Raw genomic sequence first — 23,237 nt, forward strand, 5'->3', positions numbered from 1 at the left:
TTTTTTTTTTTTTTAAATTTGTAGTGAGTGATTGTGTTTTGTTTTGTGATGAAGGTATCATGTTCAGGTGCCGATAAATTGGGGAATTCGTATAGTGCCTGAGAAGAAGGCGTATGTAGTTGAGAGATTTGGGAAATATGCAAAAACATTGACTCCTGGAATTCACCTTTTGATTCCTTATGTCGATCGAATTGCGTATGCACATTCGCTCAAGGAAGAGGCTATTCCGATACCTGACCAGACCGCCATTACCAAGGACAATGTCAGCATTTCGATTGATGGTGTTCTCTATGTCAAGGTTTAATCTCTGCTTCTTATTGTTTTGCTCTTCTGTTACTCAATATTTTAGGGATTTAGGTGTGAATTTTGAAATGATTGTAGACTGTGGATCCAAAATTGGCATCTTATGGAGTTGAGAATCCGTTGTATGCGTTAATTCAACTTGCACAGACAACTATGCGAAGTGAGCTTGGCAAGATCACTCTCGACAAGACCTTTGAAGAAAGGGACACTTTGAATGAAAAGATAGTGGTAAGTTTTTTCGGTATTTTATCATCAGATGCCCTGTTCGATTTGGTTCTCCTTCATCGATTGCATTTTGCTATTTGTTCATTAACTTCATGAGTATTTGTTTTAGGTCATGTATTGATTGTTCTGTACTTTCCTTGCAGATGGCCATTAATGAAGCTGCAAAAGACTGGGGATTGAAATGTCTTCGTTATGAAATAAGTTTGTGGCTTGTTCTGCTGATTTCTTCGTAGTTACAAAAGCATTTATGGTTCTGCATTGCTGAATATGTATGTTTCTTCGTCAGGGGATATATCTCCTCCTAAAGGGGTTAGGGCAGCTATGGAGATGCAGGCTGAAGCGGAACGTAAGAAAAGAGCTCAAGTTCTGGAGTCAGAAGGTAACAGTTCCTCACTTTGATTTAAGCAATGTGAAGTCCAATGTGCCATATGTATGTCATTTTATCCATATGAAAATTGATGTGTATTGTCTCGTACAACAGGAGAGAGGCAGGCAAACATAAACATTGCTGATGGAAGGAAGAGTTCGGTGATCCTTGCCTCAGAAGCAGCAAAGATGGACCAGGTCAACAGAGCACAAGGTTCGTAAACCTGTTGCTTAGTGATACCATGTGATATCTCAAACTTGTTTTATTGATTCCCTCAACCTTCTGATGAATCAGGTGAAGCTGAAGCCATTCTCTCTAGAGCACAAGCTACAGCAAAAGGAATTGCCTTGGTGTCACAAACACTTAAAGAGCATGGAGGTGCAGAGGTGAGATCTTCAAATTCATGCCCAACTGTAACAAGTTTCTGGAGAAAGATATGCTTGTCTAAATTCAGAAACTTACATTTGATTGCGTCAACGCCATTCCAATTCACAGCTTTTTCACAATTGTGTATTGTAGGCAGCAAGCTTGAGGATAGCTGAGCAGTATATCCAAGCCTTCAGTAACATTGCAAAGGAGGTGAAACACGATAAATACATTCTAATTTGGTCCATATATCGTCAAGCATTACTGTTTGCTAATCATTTTTATCCTATGTGTTTCCCTTTTCAATTTTATAGAGCACAACACTGTTACTTCCCACAAATGCTTCTGATCCTGCCAGCATGGTGGCTCAAGCTCTGAACGTCTACAAAAAACTCAACGAGAAAGAATGAACGAATTAAGCTTCCAGAGACCTCTCAAGCTGAGTGATTCATCTGCAGTAATCAACAATGCCCGCTCTATAACTGCTGAATCTACTAATCAAGATGTGACTAGAAACTGAGTTCTTTGACTGGCTAGTCGATTTAGTAGCTTTACTTTTTAGTTAGCCATTATGGTTTATCTAGCTTTCAAAATCTGTAGTCTGAGCAGCTCTGGTCATTGATAGGATTCCTCTTCTTTTAATATGGACTAGCTTCCACCATTGTTCCGGCAATTGTATTACTGAGAGGATGCAAACTTACATGATTTTGAGAACATACTCGCTTTTGCTCTTTCTTATAAGCTTTTGACATCGGTTTTCTGTATTTTACACTTGAGAAGCAAACCAATCTACTCAATTTAGACCTATGAAACTGAAGGAATCCTCTGATTAATCCTTTCAAGTGTGCAACTCTTACAATCGGATCGGATTAACAAGAAAATTCTTGCAGCATTTCAATAATGTTGGTTGACATGAGAGCTTTTATTTATATATATATGAACAAAATCTTTCTGTAACTTTTAAAAATTCCGCAAGCAACAACTACAATGCACAAAAATATCTGATCAAATACTCATCTAGCCGTGAAGCACATAAACAGAAAACACTTCATCCAAAAAGGAAAAACAAATGAGATAACTTGACACAAGTTGAAAATAACTTAGTTATGTATATCTCTGTGTGGTCTCTCTGTTACAACAACAACAACAAACCCAGTGTATTCCCACATCGTGAGGTCTGGGGAGGGTAAGATGTACGCAGTCCATACCACTACCTACGGAGAAGTAGCAAGGTTGTTTCCGATAGACCCCCGGCTCAAGATAAGGAATAGTAACAAAATCCGTACAAAAGGCATGGAACAAGATGACAAGGCAATAAATACGCCACGTATAGAGAATAGTGAACAAAGAATAGTAAGCAATCGTAACACAACATGCAACAAGGTATCATAACAAGAATAATACACCCACCACCCACCAAGTAATGCCCTACCCTACAGACCCAAACTGGCACTAACCTTCTACCCTAATACGCGTACTCCAGATCTTCCTATCTAGGGTCATGTCCTCAGTAAGCTGAAACTGCTCCATGTCCCGCCTAATCATCTCTCCAGTATTTCTTCTACCCCTGCCCTGCCTGAAACCATGCAAAGCAAGCCTCTCACATCTACGAACCGGTGCATCCATTTCCCTTCTCATCACGTGTCCGAACTATCTCAAACGGACTTCCCGCATCTTGTCCTCCACCGAAGCCACTCCAACCTTCTCCCAGATAGTTTCATTCCGAACTCTATCATCCCTAGTAAGCCCACACATCCAATGCAACACCCGCATTTCCGTCACCTTCAATTTTTGAATGTGAGAGTTTTTGACTGGTCAACACTCCGCTCCCTACAACATGGCCGGACGGACTGCCACCTGTAGAATTTGCCTTTAAGCTTGGACGGCACATTCTTATTACACAGCACCCCCGAGGTAAGCTTCCACTTCATCCATCTCGCCCCAATATGGTAAGAGACATTCTCGACAATATCATCATTCCACTGAATCATGGACCCGAGATACTTGAAGCCATCCCTCTTATACACCACCTAAGAATCCAACCTCACTTTCACCTCGTCCTCTTGCCTCGAGCCATTAAACTTATATTCCAAATATTCGGTCTTGCTCCTACTCAACCTGAACCCTTTAGACTCAGGGTCTGTCTCCACACCTCTAATTTATTATTCACACCCCCAAGTCTCATCAATCAGAACCACATCATCTACAAACAGCATACACCAAGGCACCTCTCCCTGGATACGGCGTGTCAGCGCATCCATCACGAAAGCAAAACAAAAACGGGCTAAGAGTAGATCCCTGATCCAACCCTGTCAAGACAGGGAGATATTCTGAATCGCCTCCCACCATCCTCACCTGGGTCTTTTTGTTAAATTAGATATTTTATGTATATATTTTCTAAAATTGGTATATAATAGTAATTTACCTAAAGGACTGGTGATCAATTCCCTCTAAATACATTATTTGTTTTGATAAAGAATCAATTCCCACTAAATACGTTATTTTTTTAAAAAATAAAGACTCGTGTTTTTGCTTTCTATTTTTTGAATGAATTTTTTCTATTTTCGGAAAATATTGTTCCCACTATTCTCGTTAATAATAGTACTATTATTCATCATATATCCAAACACTAGTATCTTGACCAACAAGACACACAGTAACTTGAACAAGGGGTTCCGTTCTCTTTTCTTGCTCTTTAGTTCTCTACTCCATTCATCCCAAATTCATTCGTTCATTCAGAAATCCAATTTTAAATTTCCACATCGATTCGAATAGCAATATGAACATCGCAAGATCAAGCTCTGTGAAGAACCTTCAGCTACTACTAAATCACCAGCTTCATTCGACCCATATCAGAGCAATCTCCACTGTAACTTCTTCTCTCATTACAAAACAAAACTCCAATCAGCTACCGCCACGTCAACTGTCCCCTTCCTTCACTTCCACTCCGGTCCGCACTTTTTTCAGTTCTAAAGACCCTTATGCCAAGTAAATTCTCCATTATACGTAATTATTTGTTGTTTTTTTTACATCTTTTTTTGTTAAGTTTGTAGTGTGTGATTTAGTTTTTTGTTTTGTGATGAAGGTATTATCTTCGGAAGCCAGTGAACTGGGGGATTCGTATAGTGCCTGAGAAGAAGGCGTATGTAGTTGAGAGATTTGGGAAATATGCGAAAACATTGACTCCTGGATTTCACCTTTTGGTCCCTTTCGTGGATCGAATTGCTTATGCACATTCGCTCAAGGAAGAAGCTATTCCGATACCTGACCAGACCGCCATTACTAGAGACAATGTCAGCATTTCGATTGATGGCGTTCTCTATGTCAAGGTTTAATCTCTACAACTACTACTTATTCCAAATTTCTGGATTTATGCGTGAATTTTGAATATGCGGGATAATGTGATTGATTTGCTGCGTAATTGTAGACTGTGGATCCAAAATTGGCGTCCTATGGAGTTGAGAATCCATTGTATGCTGTTATTCAACTAGCACAGACGACTATGCGCAGTGAGCTTGGTAAGATCACTCTCGACAAGACCTTTGAGGAAAGGGATACTTTGAATGAGAAGATAGTGGTAAGCTTTTTGGTATTTTATTTTCAGAAAATTGTACTCTGTTTCTCCTTCATCAATATAGTTTGGCTATTTGTTCTTTCTATTCATGATTATCTGAAGCTCAATAATGAACTAATTTTAGTTGTTTAAGGTCTTGATATTGATTGTTTTAGTTCTGCATTTTCCTTGCAGTTGGCCATTAATGATGCTGCAAAAGACTGGGGATTGAAATGTCTCCGTTATGAAATAAGTATGTGGCGTGTTGTACTGTGATTTTTCTTCATTGTTACAAAAGAATTTATGGTTTTTCGGTGCTGAGTATGTATGTTTCCTCTTCAGGGGATATATCTCCTCCTATAGGGGTTAGGGCAGCTATGGAGATGCAGGCTGAAGCTGAACGTAAGAAAAGGGCGCAAGTTCTTGAGTCAGAAGGTAACAGTTTCTCACCCCGTGTGAAGAAATTCAATGTGCTATATGTATGCCATTTCTCTGCATTAAAATTGATGTGTATTGTCACGTACAACAGGAGAGAGGCAGGCAAATATAAACATCGCTGATGGAAGGAAGAGTTCGGTAATCCTTGCCTCAGAAGCTGCAAAGATGGACCAGGTCAACAGAGCACAAGGTTAGTAAAGTTGTTGCCTAGTGAAACTGTGTTAAATCAAAACTTGTTTTATTGATCCTCTCCACACCCATACTCTCCCTCTCTGATGAATCAGGTGAAGCTGAAGCAATACTCTCTCGAGCACAAGCTACAGCAAAAGGAATTGCCTTAGTGTCGCGAACCCTTAAAGAGCATGGAGGTGCAGAGGTGAGATCCTTAAATTCATGCCAAAGTCTTTTTCCCATGACATGTAACAAGATTTTGGAGGAAAATATGCCTCTACATTTGATTGCATCAATGCCAATCTACTTCTTACTTACAGCTTTTTCACTACTGAGTTTTGTAGGCAGCGAACTTGAGGATTGCAGAGCAATATGTCCAAGCCTTCAGTAAGGTTGCAAAGGAGGTGAAGCATGATATGCCTTCTAATTTATTCCATTGTCGTGCTTTATTGATTTGCCAATCATTTTTATTTTCTGTTTTCCCTTTGAATTTCATAGGGCACAACACTCTTGCTTCCTACTAGTGTTTCTGATCCTGCCAGCATGGTGGCTCAAGCTCTGAACATATACAAAAACTTAACGACCAAGAATGAAGGCATTGAGCTTCCAAAGTCCTCTCAAGCTGAGTTGAAGCAGAGTGATTCATCTACAGTAATCATGGATGACTTTATTACTGGTGAATTGACTGATGAAGACGACAAGAAGGATCATTGAGTGCTTTGTAAGCCTCATCTATATTATCTAGCTTTACGGACATCTATAGCCTGAGTAGATCTGGTCAGTGATAGGATTCCTTTTCTTTTAATATGCAATTGCTTCTACCATTGTTCCAGTGATTTGTATTATTGAGAGTGGATGCAAAATTACATGATTTTGGGAACATGTGAGTAACTTCGCTCAAGCTCTTTCTGATAAGCTTTTGACATCTGATTTCCGCATTTTATACTTCAAGAAAATATACTAACCGATAAGAAGGAAAGCAATCTTCTCAATTTAAACCTATGAAAATGAAAGAATCCTCTGATTAATCCTTCAAGTGTACCTCCTCTTAGGATCGCGATTAAGTAGAAAATACTTGCATCATTTCAAATGTTGGTTGACATAAGAGCTTATCTTAGTAGCTTAAGAACAAAACAAATGAACTCCACCATCCACCCCGACCCTCCCTCTCCCACCAACCAAAAGAAGGAAGGAAAAGCACAAAACGGAAAAGATCACCAGACTCCTGACTCCTACATCCAGGTAGGAAAATAAGTGCATACTGATATATGCATATAGGTGTAAAGATTATCTTAAATCTTTGTTTAACTTTAATCTCCACAAGCAATAACTACAATGAACAAAAATTATCTGATCAAATACTTCTCTAGCCTCGAAGCACATAAAATGCAAGCTGAAATGAATTGAGAAAATGGTTTTATGTAGGATTGGCTGGGTTAAGATCCATTGCTCAACCAATCTTCGCCTAAGCATACTTTTGACGTGTTGAGTCATGACTATTTTATTAACACAAACTGTTTTGGCCTGCCCAAATTTAATCAACGTGCCCATTAGACACCTCTAGAAGATTCTACTTCATGGGAATTCCTCCCAACATGATTTCTCGAAGTCTAACAAGGGAGCATTTGTTGATTTCTTTCTTAAAGTTATAGTAAGAAAGGGGATATAATACTGCTACTGATTAACACGTCTTAGACTGTGAATCTTACAGCAAAAGATCTCCGCTTTACCAAATTTCTCAAGTAACCAAAATCTTCCAACTCAACTAAGTTTACTCTTGCTTTCAACGAAATAAAATAGTTTAATTACTTACAAGCACAGTCCATCCATTGAGTCTCTATATACTAAACAAAGACAATTAAGCTACAAATTAATGAAAACCAAGACACAAAATATATAAATCTCCAAGAATTATATTAATCACAACAATCAACAACAACAAATCTGAAAACCAACCGTGAATTCATTCATATATACATAAAATACAAGTGCGTATACCCAACAAAATCGAATATAAAATTCATACTATCAGATCTAACATCTATCAACTCGACATAAAACCACGAAGCAACACAAAGATACGATCAACTAAACAAGCCCAAACAGTAAATAAACACCAAGAAATATCAACCAAACAATATGTAGCAATTGAAGAGCCTGACCCGGAACCGCATTGGATCCTCCATTTCCCACACTGCAAGGCCCTAATTTATCAACACGAACACCAGCACAGTGAGCATCGGGGCAACCACACCAGTAGGTAACTCCATCAACACCACAAACCGGGTCGGGTCGGAAGCAATTGATGGGGCAAGAATCAGTTGGATATGGAGTTCTAGGGCATTTATCTTCATCATCTTGATGCGAAGGTAATGGATTTAGACTATGTGAAATTAAAGTAATTGACAAAAAAATTACAGAAAATGACAGTATTTTCAGCTTGGGTTTCATTGTTAAGCTAATCTAATGACTAGAGAAATTGTTTTCCCCAAAATTGATGATACGAAGATGCCAATATCTCTCTATTCTTGTAGTTGTATGGATGAAAGGTTAAGAGGAATCCTAATTGAGAAATTGTAAACCCTAGAATGGATTGAAATTGGGGGTTTTATGTTGACTAAAAGGGGAGAAATTTCTTCCTTCTTTCTTCTGTGACTCTGTCAAAATGTGAACTAATCATGAGAAATATTCAGAGCATTGTTGCATTTTGGAAAGACCTAACATATAAACAAAACTCAAATTTGGACCCGATTGTTAAGTAAGCATTCGCCTTTGAGAGTGCACACCGTGACTTGATCTTAATTGCCAACTAAATATTCTTACTAATTTTTATTGTGTCTTATGGACATTGATATTGACGTGACATATAAATTAAAGATGTTTAGATGATTATTTAGTAAGATAAAATATTCAACTTACATAAAGATGAGATGACGCGTTTAATGCATATATTTAAAATAGAAGTGTTTATTTATCAGTTGAGGTCGAGTTTGAGGGTCTTTTTATGTTATATATTTATGTCTTAAAAAATAAAACGGAAAAGGGTCATATATACCTTCGAAATATTAAAAATGGTACGTAAATATCTCTATTATACTTTTAAATTATTTGTACCTTTGCCGTCTAATTTTGGATACGTATGTACCCTCGAACTATTGAAAGTGGTACATATATACCTTTCAGTTAGATGATCACGCCACATGTACTCATCCTTATGGAATTAATGGGTTAATTTGGTGTGTGTCGTCTAATTGAAGGACATATACGTACCATTTTTAATAATTCGAGGCTATATACATATCTAAAGTTAAATAACAAGGGTAAAATAATTTTAAAGTATAACGGATCATATTTATCTACCATTTTCAATGGTTCAGAGTATATGACTTTTTCCAAAAATTGAAGAATAAGCTATTATTGGTGCAATTATTTTGGTGGGACCAATCCGCGTGAAATTTTTCTAATTTTCTTTTTCCTCCTACGCTAGCTTTGGTGCATTTGAATTAGTTGAGTTTTAAGCATTGACAGAGTAGTCCACTTGTCTAGCCTAGCCCTACTATGAACCATGGCCTTACCATGTGGATATTGACATTAATAGAATTCTGATATATGTGGTGCAAGTTTGATTCTTTATAGTAGTTTTTTCCACTTTAAGGCTATTTGTTTATTTTATAATCATTTTGTTTTAGAGTTTAGAAGGAGGCACTTGGAGTAACTGGTAAAGTTGCTGTCATGTGATCAGGAGGTTACGGGTTCAAGCCTTGTAAACAGCCTCTAGCAGAAATGAAAGGTAAGGCTGCGTACGATACATCCTTGTGGTGAAGCCCTTCTCCGGACGCTGCGCATAGCGATAACTTTAGTGCACCGGACTGTTTTTTTTTTTTTTTTTTTAGAGTTTCTTTAAGGAAAATCCATGTGGGGTGGCTCATCTATACAGAGCCAATCACAACTTAAAACCTAATCATTTTAGTCCATGTTCAATGGAACGTTAATCTGAATCCATACAGTACTTTGGATATTTCTTTTCAATAATGTGGAATTAGTAAAGGTATCCTCGATTGAATCGGGGTCAAACATCTTTGGAATAATTCTATCGATCAAACTAAACTAATTGAAAAAAATAGTAAATGTCGTCTTTTATCAAAACTGGAGTGACGAACGCGAATTAGGATAAAAGGTTAGAAGTTCAGATTGTGTTCATGGTAGTACACAGGATTGTTGTTCTTGTTAGTAGTCGTACTGATATGTTTGTAATTTTTTGTTATTGAATTCTTGTTTATATATATTGTTTTGGGCGGCTCACTTCTGTTAGCTTATTTTGTGTTGGTATTATTATGTTACTATTGTGCTACTTTCTTATTATCTTTTGTATCTCTTAATTTTTTTTTGGATTGTATTTTATCTTGAGCTGAAAGTTAGTGGTACAAACTGCGTACATTCTATCCTCTCTGAACCCCATTGTGTGGGAATATACTGGATATGTTTTTGTCATCTTTTATCTCTATCAAGATTTGAAGGTTATGGCTTTGGTTTTTACCTGTTAATGGGACTTCTAAGTAGCATCTAGGTTTTCATGTAAATAAGCAGTGGAGCCAGGATTTCTGCTTAGGAAATTTAAAATCTGAAGAAAAATTCACCAAAAGGGTTCAACATCTACGTATATATATATATATATATATATATATATATAAAAGAGTATTTTATTCATATATTAATAATATAATTTTTTATTGAAGGTGGATTTGGATGAACCTTATTACTAGGCTAGCTCCACCTCGTGTTAATCAGTCGAACAGCAAACCTTGTGCGGCTCATCATTGTCCATATTTAATGACAAACCATGGACCATACCATACTAATACAATAATTAAAGAAACCTTATAAAGTGAAAACTATTTGCAGGTATGTAAACAAGGTCGATCATAATCAAATCAGTCAATTAATCTCAATCCCATGCTAGTTGTTTTCCGCCTCTATGGATACTTGGTCCATTTCACTAAAATAATGGTCAGTAATTTGCCTTTTTAAGGCATATCATCACAAATCTTATAAACCTCACAGTAATAACTAACTACTATAACTAGCTGACTAGGCAAGATATTCATTTATATGAAATGACCAAAAAGAATACTGGACAGTACTAGCAATACAAGTTTAATGCTTCACACATGCATTCTCTTGCTTTTTTATGTTTTCAAAAACAAGTAGCAGAGTGCAGACACGAAACAGTTTTTGAAAAATAAAAGAGAAACCTAAGCAGAAACCAGATTCTACAATACCATAGAATTCCTCTTGTATTCTCTTACTTAGATGTTAATACCGCTAGTTGTATAAAATTCTTCTCATTCTAGCTGTTGGGCACATTGTGAGAGGGACACCCAACACTTCAAAATACATCAAGTCAAAAAAAAAAGCAGCCGGCGTAAGCTCTCACCATGCATGGATCCAGAAAAAGGCCAAACCACAAGGTCTACGGTACTTAATTGTAAGCAAATTTCTATAAATACTACCATCAAAATATCTCAATATACATCACATATGCTTCCTAAAATGAAGCCCTCTCTAGTTTCGATTCTTTCATTCTCTCTCTTAATCTTTGTCTCTACATCTCTCTCCGAAAGATGCAACCCAAATGACAAAAAAGCTCTCCTAGAAATCAAGAAGGCACTTGGCAATCCCCGTGACTTGATTACATGGGATCCCAAAACCGATTGCTGTGATGAATGGGCACAATCCACTCTCTCGTGTGATGACAACACCAACCGAGTTACTTCCCTTAGCCTCATCAGGATTCAGGATGCCGGCTACCTCTCACCAACCATCGGAGACCTCTCGTATCTCCAACATTTGGACATCACCAAAATGTACAATCTTTCAGGTCCAATTCCTCTCACAATAGCCAAACTAACGAATCTCGCATTCTTGAGAATCACTCAAACAAACATTTCAGGACCGATCCCTGAGTTTCTTGGTACTAAGTTGCAAAGCCTAACACACATTGACTTGTCAGACAACAACCTTGTAGGTACAATCCCTCCTTCACCCTCCCAACTATCAAACTTGTCGTACCTTCGTTTAGACAGGAACAATCTCACTGGAACAATCCCAGAATCATTCGGAAAATTAGCTCCAAAACTTGAGTTTCTTTACCTTGGACGTAACAAACTAAGTGGAGTTGTACCAAGGTCTTTTACTGGATGGAGCTTTGAGACACTTGACTTATCCGCGAACAAGCTTGAAGGAGACATCTCTTTTTTGTTTGGCGAAGATTCAAATACATTTCAATTGTATTTGTCCAGGAACAAGTTTGAATTCGACTTTTCAAAGCTAAAATTCGGGGAGAAGTTAGTGAGTTTAAAACTGAATCATAACAATATTTATGGTGACTTTCCAGCAGGCTTTGCTAGTAGACCATGGCAAGAGTTCAATGTGAGTTACAACAATCTGTGTGGGAGAATTCCACAAGGTGGATATATGATCCGGTTTGATATGTATTCATATATCCATAACAAATGCTTGTGTGACTATCCGCTGCCTCCCTGTAAATCATCATGATGATCAATAAACGGCAGCCCAATGTACTAGAGCTCCTGCTAATTGTGATGAACAATATGCAAGCAAATCCAAGATTACATTGTCACAATATCTTTTTCAAGATAAGCCATTTGGGGGATGGTTGGGTAGGTGAGGCTCATACAAGTGGAACTATGGTCCCATTGCAGTTCTGTTTCCTTACCCCCTTCCCCTCTTTCATCTTTTTGAATTTGTCATTTTCTCACACAAGTGCTATCTACTAACCTGTGTCAATTTACGTGGCACAATTGAAATCCATGATAAAATGGGTAGTAAAGTTTATATCTGTGGCGATTTACACTCGGACAAAACTATCAGGAATTAATTTCTCAAATGGTCACTCAACTAATTACAACTTTTATCTCGGTCACTCCTAACAATTTTTATCATTAAATATAATCATATAATGTAACGCTAAGTTTGTTATTTATTTATTTCGATATGAAACTAAGAGACGGGGTAACACTTCAAATATAATTTTTTATAATTTCAATTAACTGACTAATCAAGTTATTTTTCACTTAAAATTTGTAAAAAGGATTTTACGCTGAAATTGCAGTAATTGATATACGAAGTAAACTTTGATTTTTAATAATCAAGCACATCATCTAATATCTGACTAATTACTTATGTAATTACATGTATCTTTCATATACACATTCACACTTAATCATGATTAAGTCATACGTAATTTTCACTTTTAACTTTTAAATTCTAAGGTTAAACATATTTAGTACAGGTAAGTATTTACCATAACAGTTATTACCATTTGAAAGAACTTACTGATGCAATGAGACAATTAAATTTGAGGTGAGACTTATTTCTAGAGAAATTGAAGGGAAGGGGGCAGATGCAATTAGAAGTGACAAACAAGTTTGTCAATTAAGTTCAGATTCTTCAAATTTTAAAAATTAGATAAAAGTGATAAAAAATTTTAAGCTTTTTATTTTTGTATTTTCGCTTCAACAATGGTAAAAGTTGTCTCAACAACTATAAAAGTTGTTTCAATAACTATAGAAATTGTTGGACTACTGAATAGTTATCGGAACAACTAATGCAATTGTCGAACACCTGTGTGCATTTGCTTGAAGAACTTGATCCACTAAAATTACAGGACCCACTCATCCCCTTTAATTAATTGAAGGCTCGAGAGACATTCTCAACTCATTTTTTTAATAAAGTTGTCATCTGATCAGAAGGTTCAGGTTTAAGTCGTTGAAACAACCTCTTGCAAGAGATGCATGCTAAGGCTGAAGACAATAGATTCTTGGGGTACAACTCTTCCCTGGCAAGGGTGGCTCAACGATAAGGGTAGTAAAACGTTTGCTTCAGGGCCCCTAAAATTTGAAGCCTCAAAAGTTTTAATAGTAAATTTTATAATTTTAATTTAACTCGACATAATAATGAAGGTTGAGAAATATGTCTGAAAAAATTATTTAAAAGAAAAAAATAATAAAGAAAGAAAGAAAAAGCTATCTAATTTTTATAAGAAATATTTTAGGACACTGTATTAAACAACTCAAATTTTTCATGTTAATAAAAAAAAATTAACAACAACATCCAAATTAATATATTATAGATAAATATCTAACATGATACGAGTACGATCACGTATATGGACTTATGAGGGCGTATGTTAGACCCGAGGCTTGGTGTGTGCAATGAAGTGCAAAGGAGCACCTAAATGGACACCAAAACATTCCACTACATAAACTAAATGGGCCAAATCAGTCCACTACCTATACTAGAGGGATGCCCCTTCACTAAGAGGCCTTTTGGTTATTTTACCTATTATTTGTAATACACTATAAATAGAATAATATAGGGTTTCATTAAGGAGATTTTGATGAATATTATGAGTTTATAACACTTGAAACATTTCCTCTCTAAGAAAAGAAGACCACCAACCCGAAATTGTAACTAGGGAAATCAACTTGAGTGTGGAATCGCTCGTGTTGGATTCAAGCTTGGAAACATTGGATGCTTGGGAGATCAGGGTCACTCTTGTGCCAACGTAAGAATTAGGTATTTGATGTGTGTGATGTTAAAGGTCCAAGAATGGAATAGGTTTTTGGGTTGTTAATATTATACCTTCAATTTGTCTAACTATCTATCTTTTTGTTTCTTTGTAATCGTGTAGTAGTGTTGATGTTGTAACCGTGTGTTTGTGTTGTTAATGTGGAATCCGAAATTAGTCTATTGTTCATCTTGCTCTTGTTGTGTTGCTACTGTTTTGGTGTTATTACGCCATTGTGCCTTATTTTCTTCTTGTTGGTAGCGAATCCGAGAGGGGTCATCAAAAGAGATCCTCGGTTTCTTGGCTAGTGGACTGATTTTGGTGTTTGTTTCGTGTTTCTCTTGTCTTTCGTGTATCATAAAATCTTATTCACTAGAATTAATTCTTATTTTTATTAATTATCTTATTAATATGTGAAGTTAAAGGTTATGTGTCCTTTAGAAATACTATTACAACATACAACTAATATTCAAGAATAAGAAAAAAACAATTTAAAATTATTATAATATTATTTTTATTTGTATGTTGATACGGGAATAATCATGGATATGGACTTATGGGAGTGCATGTTGGGTCCGAGACTTAGTGTGTTCAATTGAAGTGCAAAAGAGGACCTAAATGCACTAAAATCAGCCAACATATTACACTTGATGGGCACCTAAGTCTTTAAGGGGCCTTTTGGCCTTTTTTGTCTTTTATTTGTAATAGGATATAAATAGAACCATGTAGGGTTTCTTTGATTAATTTTTAATGATATTTGTGAGTCTTGAAAGACCAAAGAACACAAGTCCTCTCTCCTTGAGGCACCAAAAAGGAAACTAGGCTACAACAATAGGGTGGATTTTCTTTTGTTGTTGCTTGCTTGGAAACGTTGATACTAGAGAGGTGCAATCCGATCTTGTGTCACGTAAGAGATAGGTTTATTGTTGTATGCAGTGTTAAGGGTATAGGTTTATTGTTGTATGTAGTATTAAGGGTCCAAGAGTGTCACGCCTCAAATCCTATTGGGGCGGACTGGCACCCGTAATCGAGGAACCCCGGGAGAACCAGCTCATAACCTTACACTTCCCATGCATACCTCTATGACAACCCGAAATTCGGACAACATTATGTCGCATATAAAAGGAAATAATCACCTGTATAAGCTCGAACACACATATATATGTATATACAATATTTGGCCGTTGGAGCCATCACGTCTATTAACAAAACACCACCTTGACTGTACATTAGGTCTACAAAGCCTCTAGATAATACACAGAGTTTAACTAAAGTCGGGACACACCCCGCCATATAAGTAACTTCTATACAATACCAAAAGTGATTGGATATGACATGGAAAGCCCCAAAACAAACTGGAGCTCACCAAAACCAGCTGGATATCCTGGCTTCTACTTGTGCGGTGTATGAGCTAAGATACTTGTGCCTGCAGCATGAAATGCAGGTCCCCCATGGGGGACGTCAGTACGAAATATGTACTGAGTATGTAAAGCTGTAGATAATCACATATGATATAGGAGCTCAATAAAAATCAGAAACAAGTGAATAAATCGTAATAGGAGTGGACCACACTTACTAGAACTTGTGACAACCTGTACATTGTATTTATTCAATCACTTTACCTTCGTTCTTATCATCTTTGTAATCATTACTGTACTGTACTTTGACCATTAGGCTGCGTCCAGTACATATCAACTGGGATCGACCCAGGATAGGCTTATGCCCCTGGGATACCGCCCATAAACACATAAATAGGGATCAACCCATGATAGGCTTATGCCCCTAGGATTCCACCCGATAAGAGAGAAATTCCATCACTTAGTTCAATTAATCTTTGAGATTGTTATTTCGGTCGCCACCGTCTTCTTGATACTTTGAAACAATGATACATCAATAAGAGACATATAAATAGACCATCAATGCAATGACAATGAAGTAAGAACTCATTGGCACATCAATGAAGTGTTTTAGAGTCATCAATACCATAACAATGAAGTAAGAACTTATTAGTATATCAATGAAACGTTTTGGAGTCATTAATAGCACATGGATCTTGTTTGAGTAACTGGATACCTTCTGACATTCATTAGTGCAATAAACATATAAGATTTGGAAGACAAGTAAGTATTGGAATGACTTGACATCTTGTAGGGTGGAAACAAGTTCATTGGTAACGTAGGATATCATACAAAATCATTATGGATCACATGTTATTGAATAACTTTGGAAACTTTCTTAATAGAACAATTGTTCACTTTCATGCCAAAGATATGGTATAGAGTATGCTTTACATACTTGACTGTCAACCTTCAATACTAGTCACAAATGGACTTCCCGTCTTTTCGGATTACTTATCTACAATGAACGTATATAGCAATCTAGTATTAGCAACCAAACATCACAATTCAATTATTTTAATTCACCAAACTAGTGGTTAAGTAGTACGCTTTAATTACACCAAAAAGGGTGTAACTTTAACCCTCTTATACTCCAATTACATTCACATGCCATGCATATTCATACAACATCCTCCAATATCAAGTTTGGATTCATTTATCCTTCCAACCAATCCATTAAACCAAATTGAGCCATAGACATAAATAATCATCAATTCAATAGTATATCACCATATCCACCTTCCATAACTCAATTACCATATCCACCTTCCATAACTCAATTACCATATCCACCTTCCACAATTCAATACAACCAAACCATGCAAAATAGTCCATAACCCTATTTTCATCACCTTTCAATAACAACCAATACATATAATCCTCTATCACACATATACATATGGAAAAGAACAAAGGCAAATAATATTCATACCTTAGAATTCACCTCTTGATTATGCAATCCTGTTTGCACAAATAATAGGTGTTGTTCGAAGCTCTTGAGATGACAAACGCAGTTATCGGATTACTTTGGAATTTCTACGGTTGAATCAAAAGTAATTTAAAGGTCAAATTTGGCTAGGGTTTGTTCTTCCTCAATGATTGATGATGAAAATGAGTTTTTGAACTCATATACATGTATATATACACATATTCCCGTCCATAATATAATAGGAAATGACCAAAATGCCTTTAAAATTTAAATAATGTCAAATCTGTCCTTTGGTGGACTATTTTGATAAGCTAAAGTAGATTGACCATAAATCTTTGCTTCGATATCGTATTTGGGTGAAATTGGTATCCTTGGAAGGATAATTCAAAGGGCTTTCATTTCATATAAAGTAGGCCACCCAGTTCGTCATGTACAAGGAGTTATGGTCGTTTGAAGTTGGCCCTAAAAATCTATTTTGATAGACTGAAGTAAAACGAGTATAACTCCTTACTCAGATGTTGGATTGTGATGAAACCAATTTCATTGGAAAGAAGACTCAAAGATATTTCTTTTCATAGGTCGCAGCTCTCCCATTTCATTATATTAAGGTAGTTATGATCGTTCGAAGTTGACCTAAAAATTCGGCTGGCCTCAGTAGTTTGTGTGCAGGAAATTTTCCTGCACATTTACTATTCCCAAATATCCCGGCCACCGTTTTATAGTTTTGAACGTGCTCGATTATATCCGACACCTATCCGTTTTTGAAAATCTTTATACCGTTTGAAAGCTTATTCAATAACCTTCGCATGGAACCATCAACAGGCAAATTTTGGTATAAATAAAATAAAAAAATTAATTCTATATAAATAAGACCAATACACGTACTTGAATACGCCAATACACGTACTTGAATACGGGATGTTACATCCTTCCCCCTTTAGGACATTCGTCCTCGAATGTTAGCGTAGTTATTCAACCGAAACAAGTTCAAATCCATCATTAATATTCACATCATCACATAAATACTATGCATATATAAAAAAAAAACTTACTTGTTAATGTTCTAACTCCATTTCTTGAACTTCCTCTTCATCTTTGAACAAATGAGGGTACTTAGATTTCATTGCTTCCTCAGTTTCCCATGTAATCTCTGCCCTTTGACGACTTCTCCTACGTACTTTCACAGATGCTATCTCTTTATTTCTCATCTTCTTAACTTGACGATCTAGAATAGCAATAGGTACTTTCTCATAGGTAAGATCTTACGCAACTTGCACATCCTCAGTAGAAGTGATATGTGATGGATCTCCGATGCACTTTCGAAGCATTGACACATGAAATACCAGATGTACTGATGAGAGCTCTTGGGGTAGCTCTAATTCATATGCAACTTGTCCAAACCTTCGAGTGATCTTATACGGGCCTATATAACGTGGACTCAACTTCCCTTTCTTGCCAAATCTCATTACCCCTTTCATTGGTGATACCTTCAAAAATACCCAATCACCTATAGAAAACTCTAGCCCTCTCCTTCTACTATCCACATATGACTTGTGTCGACTTTGGACTATTTTCAGTCGTTGCTAAATTACTTTAACCTTCTCTATGGCTTGATAAACAAGATCCGGTCCGAACAAAAGAGTTTCACCCACTTCGAACCATCCTATTGGTGATCTACACTTCCTTCCATATAAAGCTTCACATGGTGTCATTTTGATACTTGAATGATAGCTATTATTGTAGGCAAACTCAATAAGAGGTAAATGATCATCCCAGTTGCCCTTAAAATCTATTACACAAGCTCGTAGCATATCTTCAAGTATTTGGGTGGTACATTCTGTTTGTACATCTGTTTGAGGGTGAAAAGTTGTACTCAACTTCACTTATGTTCCCAAACACCTCTAAAATGACTTCCAAAAGTTTGCGGTAAATTAGGTTCCCCGATCTGATATAATAGAGATTGGCACTCCATGTAATTGGATTATCTTTTTAATGTACAGCTTCGCATACTCTTCAACTGTGTAAGTGGTCCTAACTGGTAGGAAATGTGCAGATTCGGTAAGCCTATCAACAATCACTCATATAGAATCAAACTTCTGGGATGTACGAGGCAAACCAATAACGAAATCCATGTTAATCATGTCCCACTTCCAGCTTGGAAGATCAATGCATTGCATATAACCTCCGGGTTTTTGGTGCTCAACTTTAACTCTTTGACAATTTGGACATTCAGCTACAAATTCTTCAATGCTATTCTTCATGTCATTCCACCAATACATATATTTCAAATCTTGATACATTTTGGTTGATCCTAGATGAATGAAATACCTTGAACAATGTGCCTCTGTCATAATGTTCTTTCTTAGCCCGTCTACATCCGGCACACACAATCAGTTTTGGCACTGAAGTACTCCTTCTTGCGTAAGCTCAAATGCCTTGGTCGCACCACTCTGAACTTTCTCCTTAAGCTGTAATAAAATAGGATCTGCATATTGCTTCTCCTTCACTTCATCTACTAATGAAGATCCCGCAGCATTATGTATGATAAGCTCTTTATCCGGAGTTTCAAGAAGGCGAAGTCCCAAACTAGCTAACTGGTGAAGATCTTTAATCATCCCTTGCCTTTCTATAGGTGCCATCATAGCCTTACGACTTAACGCATCAGCTACCACATTTGGTTTCCCTGGATGGTACAAGATATCAACATCGTAGTCCTTTAATAGTTCAAGCCATCTCCGCTGCCTTAAATTTAGATCCTTTTGATTAAAAATATATTGCAAGCTCTTATGGTCAGTATATATATCAACATGAATCCCATATAAGTAGGATAATTTTTCTCATGTGGCCGCAATTGTCTAGAAGCATATGCATAACCTTACCATGCTGCATCAATACACATACTAAACCAATTCTGGAAGCATCACAATACACTGTATACCGTTCGGTGCCTTCTGGAAGTACCAACACGGGTGTAGAAATCAACTTGTTATTTAAATCTTGAAAACTCTTCACAGGCATCATTCTATTGGAATTTGGATGCTTTATGGGTTAGCTTGGTTAAGGGTGCTGAAATGGAAGAAAATCCTTCAAAAAACCTTCTATAATAACCGGCCAACCTGAGAAAACTATGAATCTCCGTAGGCGTTGTGGGCCTTGGCCAGTTCTTCACAGCTTCTATCTTTTGAGCATCAACCTTTATCCCTTCAGTAGATACAATATGACCTAAAAATGCCACCGACTTTAACCAAAACTCATATTTAGAGAACTTTTCATAAAGCTTACAATCACGAAGAGTCTACAATGCCTGTCGTAAGTGATTGGCATGGTCCTCTTCTGATCTAGAATAAACTAGAATATCATCTATAAAAACTATCACAAATACATCCAGGAATGGCTTAAACACCCTATTCATCAAATCCATAAAAGTTACGGGTGCATTTGTTAGCCCAAATGACATAACTAGAAACTCATAATGACCATACCGTGTTCGAAAAGCTGTCTTGGGTATATCCTTCTCTTTGACCCTCACTTGGTGGTAACCTGACCTCAAATCAATCTTAGAAAGCACTTGGCGCCCTGTAACTGATCAAATAAATCATCAATTCTTGGGAGAGGATATTTATTCTTAATAGTCACCTTATTCAATTGCCGATAATCAATACACATCCTCAGCGAGCCATCTTTTTTGTGCACAAATAACACTGGTGCTCCCCAGGGGGACATACTAGGCCATATGAATCCCTTCTCTAGCAAATCTTTCAACTGCTCTTTCAATTCTCGTAATTCTGTTAGGGCCATTCTATACGGAGGAATGGAGATTGATTGGGTGCCTGGTATTACATCAATACCAAACTCTACTTCTCGTTCAGGAGGTAAACCTGGAAGATCTTCAGGAAATACATCAAAAAATTCATTTACCACTGGAATAGCGTGACGAGTTGGTGGCTCCGCTTCTGTATCCCTTACTCTAACTAAATGATATATGTATCCCTTGGAAATCATTCTTCTTGCCTTAAAATAAGAAGTAAATCTACCTCTTGGCGCGCCAATTTCACCTTTCCATTCAAGGACTGATTCATTTGGAAAATGGAAATATACCTTTTTCGTGCAGCAATCAATTGTGGCATAACAAGACGCCAACCGGTCCATACCCATTATAACATCAAAATCTACCATTTCTAACTCCACAAGATCAGCCATCATATCACGACCACAAACAATTACTATGCAGTTTCGGTAAACCTTTCTAGCTATAATAGATTCTCCAACCGGTGTGGACACTTTAAATGGCTTAACTAACAGTTCGGGTATTCTTTCGAACTTTCCATCAACCAATGGAGTAACATAAGATAATGTAGAACCGAGATCAATTAAGTCATATACATTGAATGAAAAGATAGACAACGTACCCGTAACCACATCTGGGGAAGCCTCTAAATTCTGTCGATCTGCTAGAGCATACGTACGATTTTGAGCCCCGCTAGAACTCGTGGCTCCTCTATCACCTCTAACACGACCCATTGGTTGTGCATCCCTTCCTAAATAAGACATCGATGATGATGATGCAACAAATAACCCCGTAGGTCGTGCCATACCCCCTATGCCTCTTCGTGGGCATTCTCTCATCATATGCCCCGACATACCGCACCAAAAGCAAACATTGGTCCCTAGCCGACATGCGCCCAAATGATACCTTCCACATTTATTGGATGGCTCTCGAGGAGGTCTCGATTGGCTCATATTCCCTTACCCTTGGTACCCCACTATCCGCAAACTCTGACTCTCACTTCTGTGCCCAAACTGATTTCTTATGGACCCTTGGAACTGTGGTGGGGCACTAGCTGCAGAATAAAAAGATAATGGCCTAAGTGGTCTAGCAGAAAACTGTGGTCTGAACCCTCCTTAGGATGCCATGAACTGCCCTGTAGATCTGGCCCTCTTGGAATATCCTCTTTCTAAATATTGTGTTCTTCTCCTCTGTCTCTGATCTTCCATTTTTTGTACAAAAGCTTGGATCCTCGCTATGTCCATATCTTTGTTCAAAGCGGCAATAGTACAATCTCTAACTAGATATGGATCCAGCCTATCCACCTATTGATGAACTCTGTCATCCATAGTAGCTTCAACATTAGGAGCATATCTCGACAAGGAATAAAATCGGAGACTGTACTCCTTCACGCTCATATTACCCTAACGAAGATTTAAAAACTGATCTGCATGGGTTTGGCGAATCTCGAATGAAAGATAATGATCAAGAAATTCCTCTTTAAACTCTTTCCAAGTAGCTGGGGGTGCATCAATACCCCTAGATCATTTCCAATCCTCGTACCAATATATAGCCTCCCCTTTGAATCTATATGCCGTTAAATCCACTATCTCTCTACCCGTTACATGCATAACATCTAAGGCCCTTTGAATTTGATCAATAAAGTCCTATGGTTTCTTATTAAGATCTGATCCAGTAAAAGTGGGAGGATCCATCTTAAGAAAATTCTGTGTTCAAAGGCTAGCCGCCCTATCTGTACCACTAGAACCCGTGGTAGGAATGGCTTGCCCTTGAGCTTGGCCAGCAACTATACGAGTCAAAAGTTGCACTGCATTTCTAAGATTTTGATCAGCAGCATTAATAGGTGGCTCTGGGGATATAGTTCTCCTCCCCCTTATTTCTTTCGGGGTGGAAGAAGTTTCTGATGCATGCTCAGCTGGAGCCTCACTTTGATTAGCTGGTATAGTGGGTAACTTACTAGTCCCCTCTCCGGCAGTCACATCTACTTGTTTACTGGTATTCTTGCTTTTGGTAATCGGCATTATTATTATAATAAGAGAAACAAACGGATTCAGTGGTCAACTATGACTTCGTATACAATATAGGCTCTATCGCACAATCTAAGACATGAAGAAAAAGAAACAATTCCTAAATGTCCATAGCCTCCTATTTATAGATGCGGTGCATGACACACCGATAAACAAGACTCTACATAGACACGGCTTTGTAGACTCACTAGGATGAACTTCTATGATACCACTATTGTCATGCCTCAAATCCTATTGGGGCAAACTGGCACCCGTAACCGAGGAGGCCCAGGAGAACCAGCTCATAACCTTATACTTCCCATGCATACCTCTATGACAACCCAAAATTTGGACAGCATCATGCCGCATATAAAAGGAAATAATCACTTGTATAAGCTTGAGCACACATATATATGTATATACAATACTTGGCCGTTGAAGCCATCACGTCTATTAACAAAACACCACCTTGACTGTACATTAGGTCTACAAAGCCTCTAGATAATACATAGAGTTTAACTCAGGTCGGGACACACCCCGCCATATAACTAACTTCTGTACAATAACAAAAGTGACTGGATATGACACGGAAAGCCCCGAAGTAA

At 37.4% G+C, this 23,237-nt stretch overlaps 2 protein-coding genes and 1 pseudogene across 2 annotated transcripts; all 3 read left to right on the top strand.

The window, feature by feature from the left end:
- The first annotated feature begins 54 nt into the window (after window positions 1–54).
- On the top strand, window positions 55–1,977 carry LOC107875778 (annotated as a pseudogene).
- Window positions 1,978–3,864: 1,887 nt separating this feature from the next.
- LOC107875779 (stomatin-like protein 2, mitochondrial) lies at window positions 3,865–6,305 on the top strand. The gene is made up of 9 exons (XM_016722615.2): window positions 3,865–4,249; window positions 4,347–4,590; window positions 4,689–4,838; window positions 5,010–5,067; window positions 5,157–5,249; window positions 5,344–5,442; window positions 5,537–5,628; window positions 5,768–5,827; window positions 5,922–6,305. Exons 1-9 carry the CDS (start codon window positions 4,041–4,043, stop codon window positions 6,135–6,137), a joined length of 1,221 nt encoding a protein of 406 aa, XP_016578101.2. The 5' UTR covers window positions 3,865–4,040; the 3' UTR covers window positions 6,138–6,305.
- A 4,305-nt stretch (window positions 6,306–10,610) lies between these two features.
- On the top strand, window positions 10,611–12,203 carry LOC107874679 (polygalacturonase inhibitor). The gene has a single exon (XM_016721436.2). The coding sequence runs from the start codon at window positions 10,863–10,865 to the stop codon at window positions 11,976–11,978; it is 1,116 nt and encodes a 371-aa protein (XP_016576922.2). The 5' UTR covers window positions 10,611–10,862; the 3' UTR covers window positions 11,979–12,203.
- The last annotated feature ends 11,034 nt before the right edge of the window (window positions 12,204–23,237 follow it).

This window comes from Capsicum annuum, chromosome 6, assembly GCF_002878395.1.
Source record: "Capsicum annuum cultivar UCD-10X-F1 chromosome 6, UCD10Xv1.1, whole genome shotgun sequence".
NCBI classification, from domain to species: Eukaryota; Viridiplantae; Streptophyta; class Magnoliopsida; order Solanales; family Solanaceae; genus Capsicum; species Capsicum annuum.

Coding starts and splice junctions, on each gene's coding strand:
- LOC107875779 (XM_016722615.2), top strand. CDS start 4,041: ATGAACATCGCAAGATCAAGCTCTGTGAAGAACCTTCAGCTACTACTA. Junction 5,629..5,767: donor AAGAGCATGGAGGTGCAGAG/GTGAGATCCTTA, acceptor TGAGTTTTGTAG/GCAGCGAACTTGAGGATTGC. Junction 5,828..5,921: donor TCAGTAAGGTTGCAAAGGAG/GTGAAGCATGAT, acceptor TGAATTTCATAG/GGCACAACACTCTTGCTTCC.
- LOC107874679 (XM_016721436.2), top strand. CDS start 10,863: ATGGATCCAGAAAAAGGCCAAACCACAAGGTCTACGGTACTTAATTGT.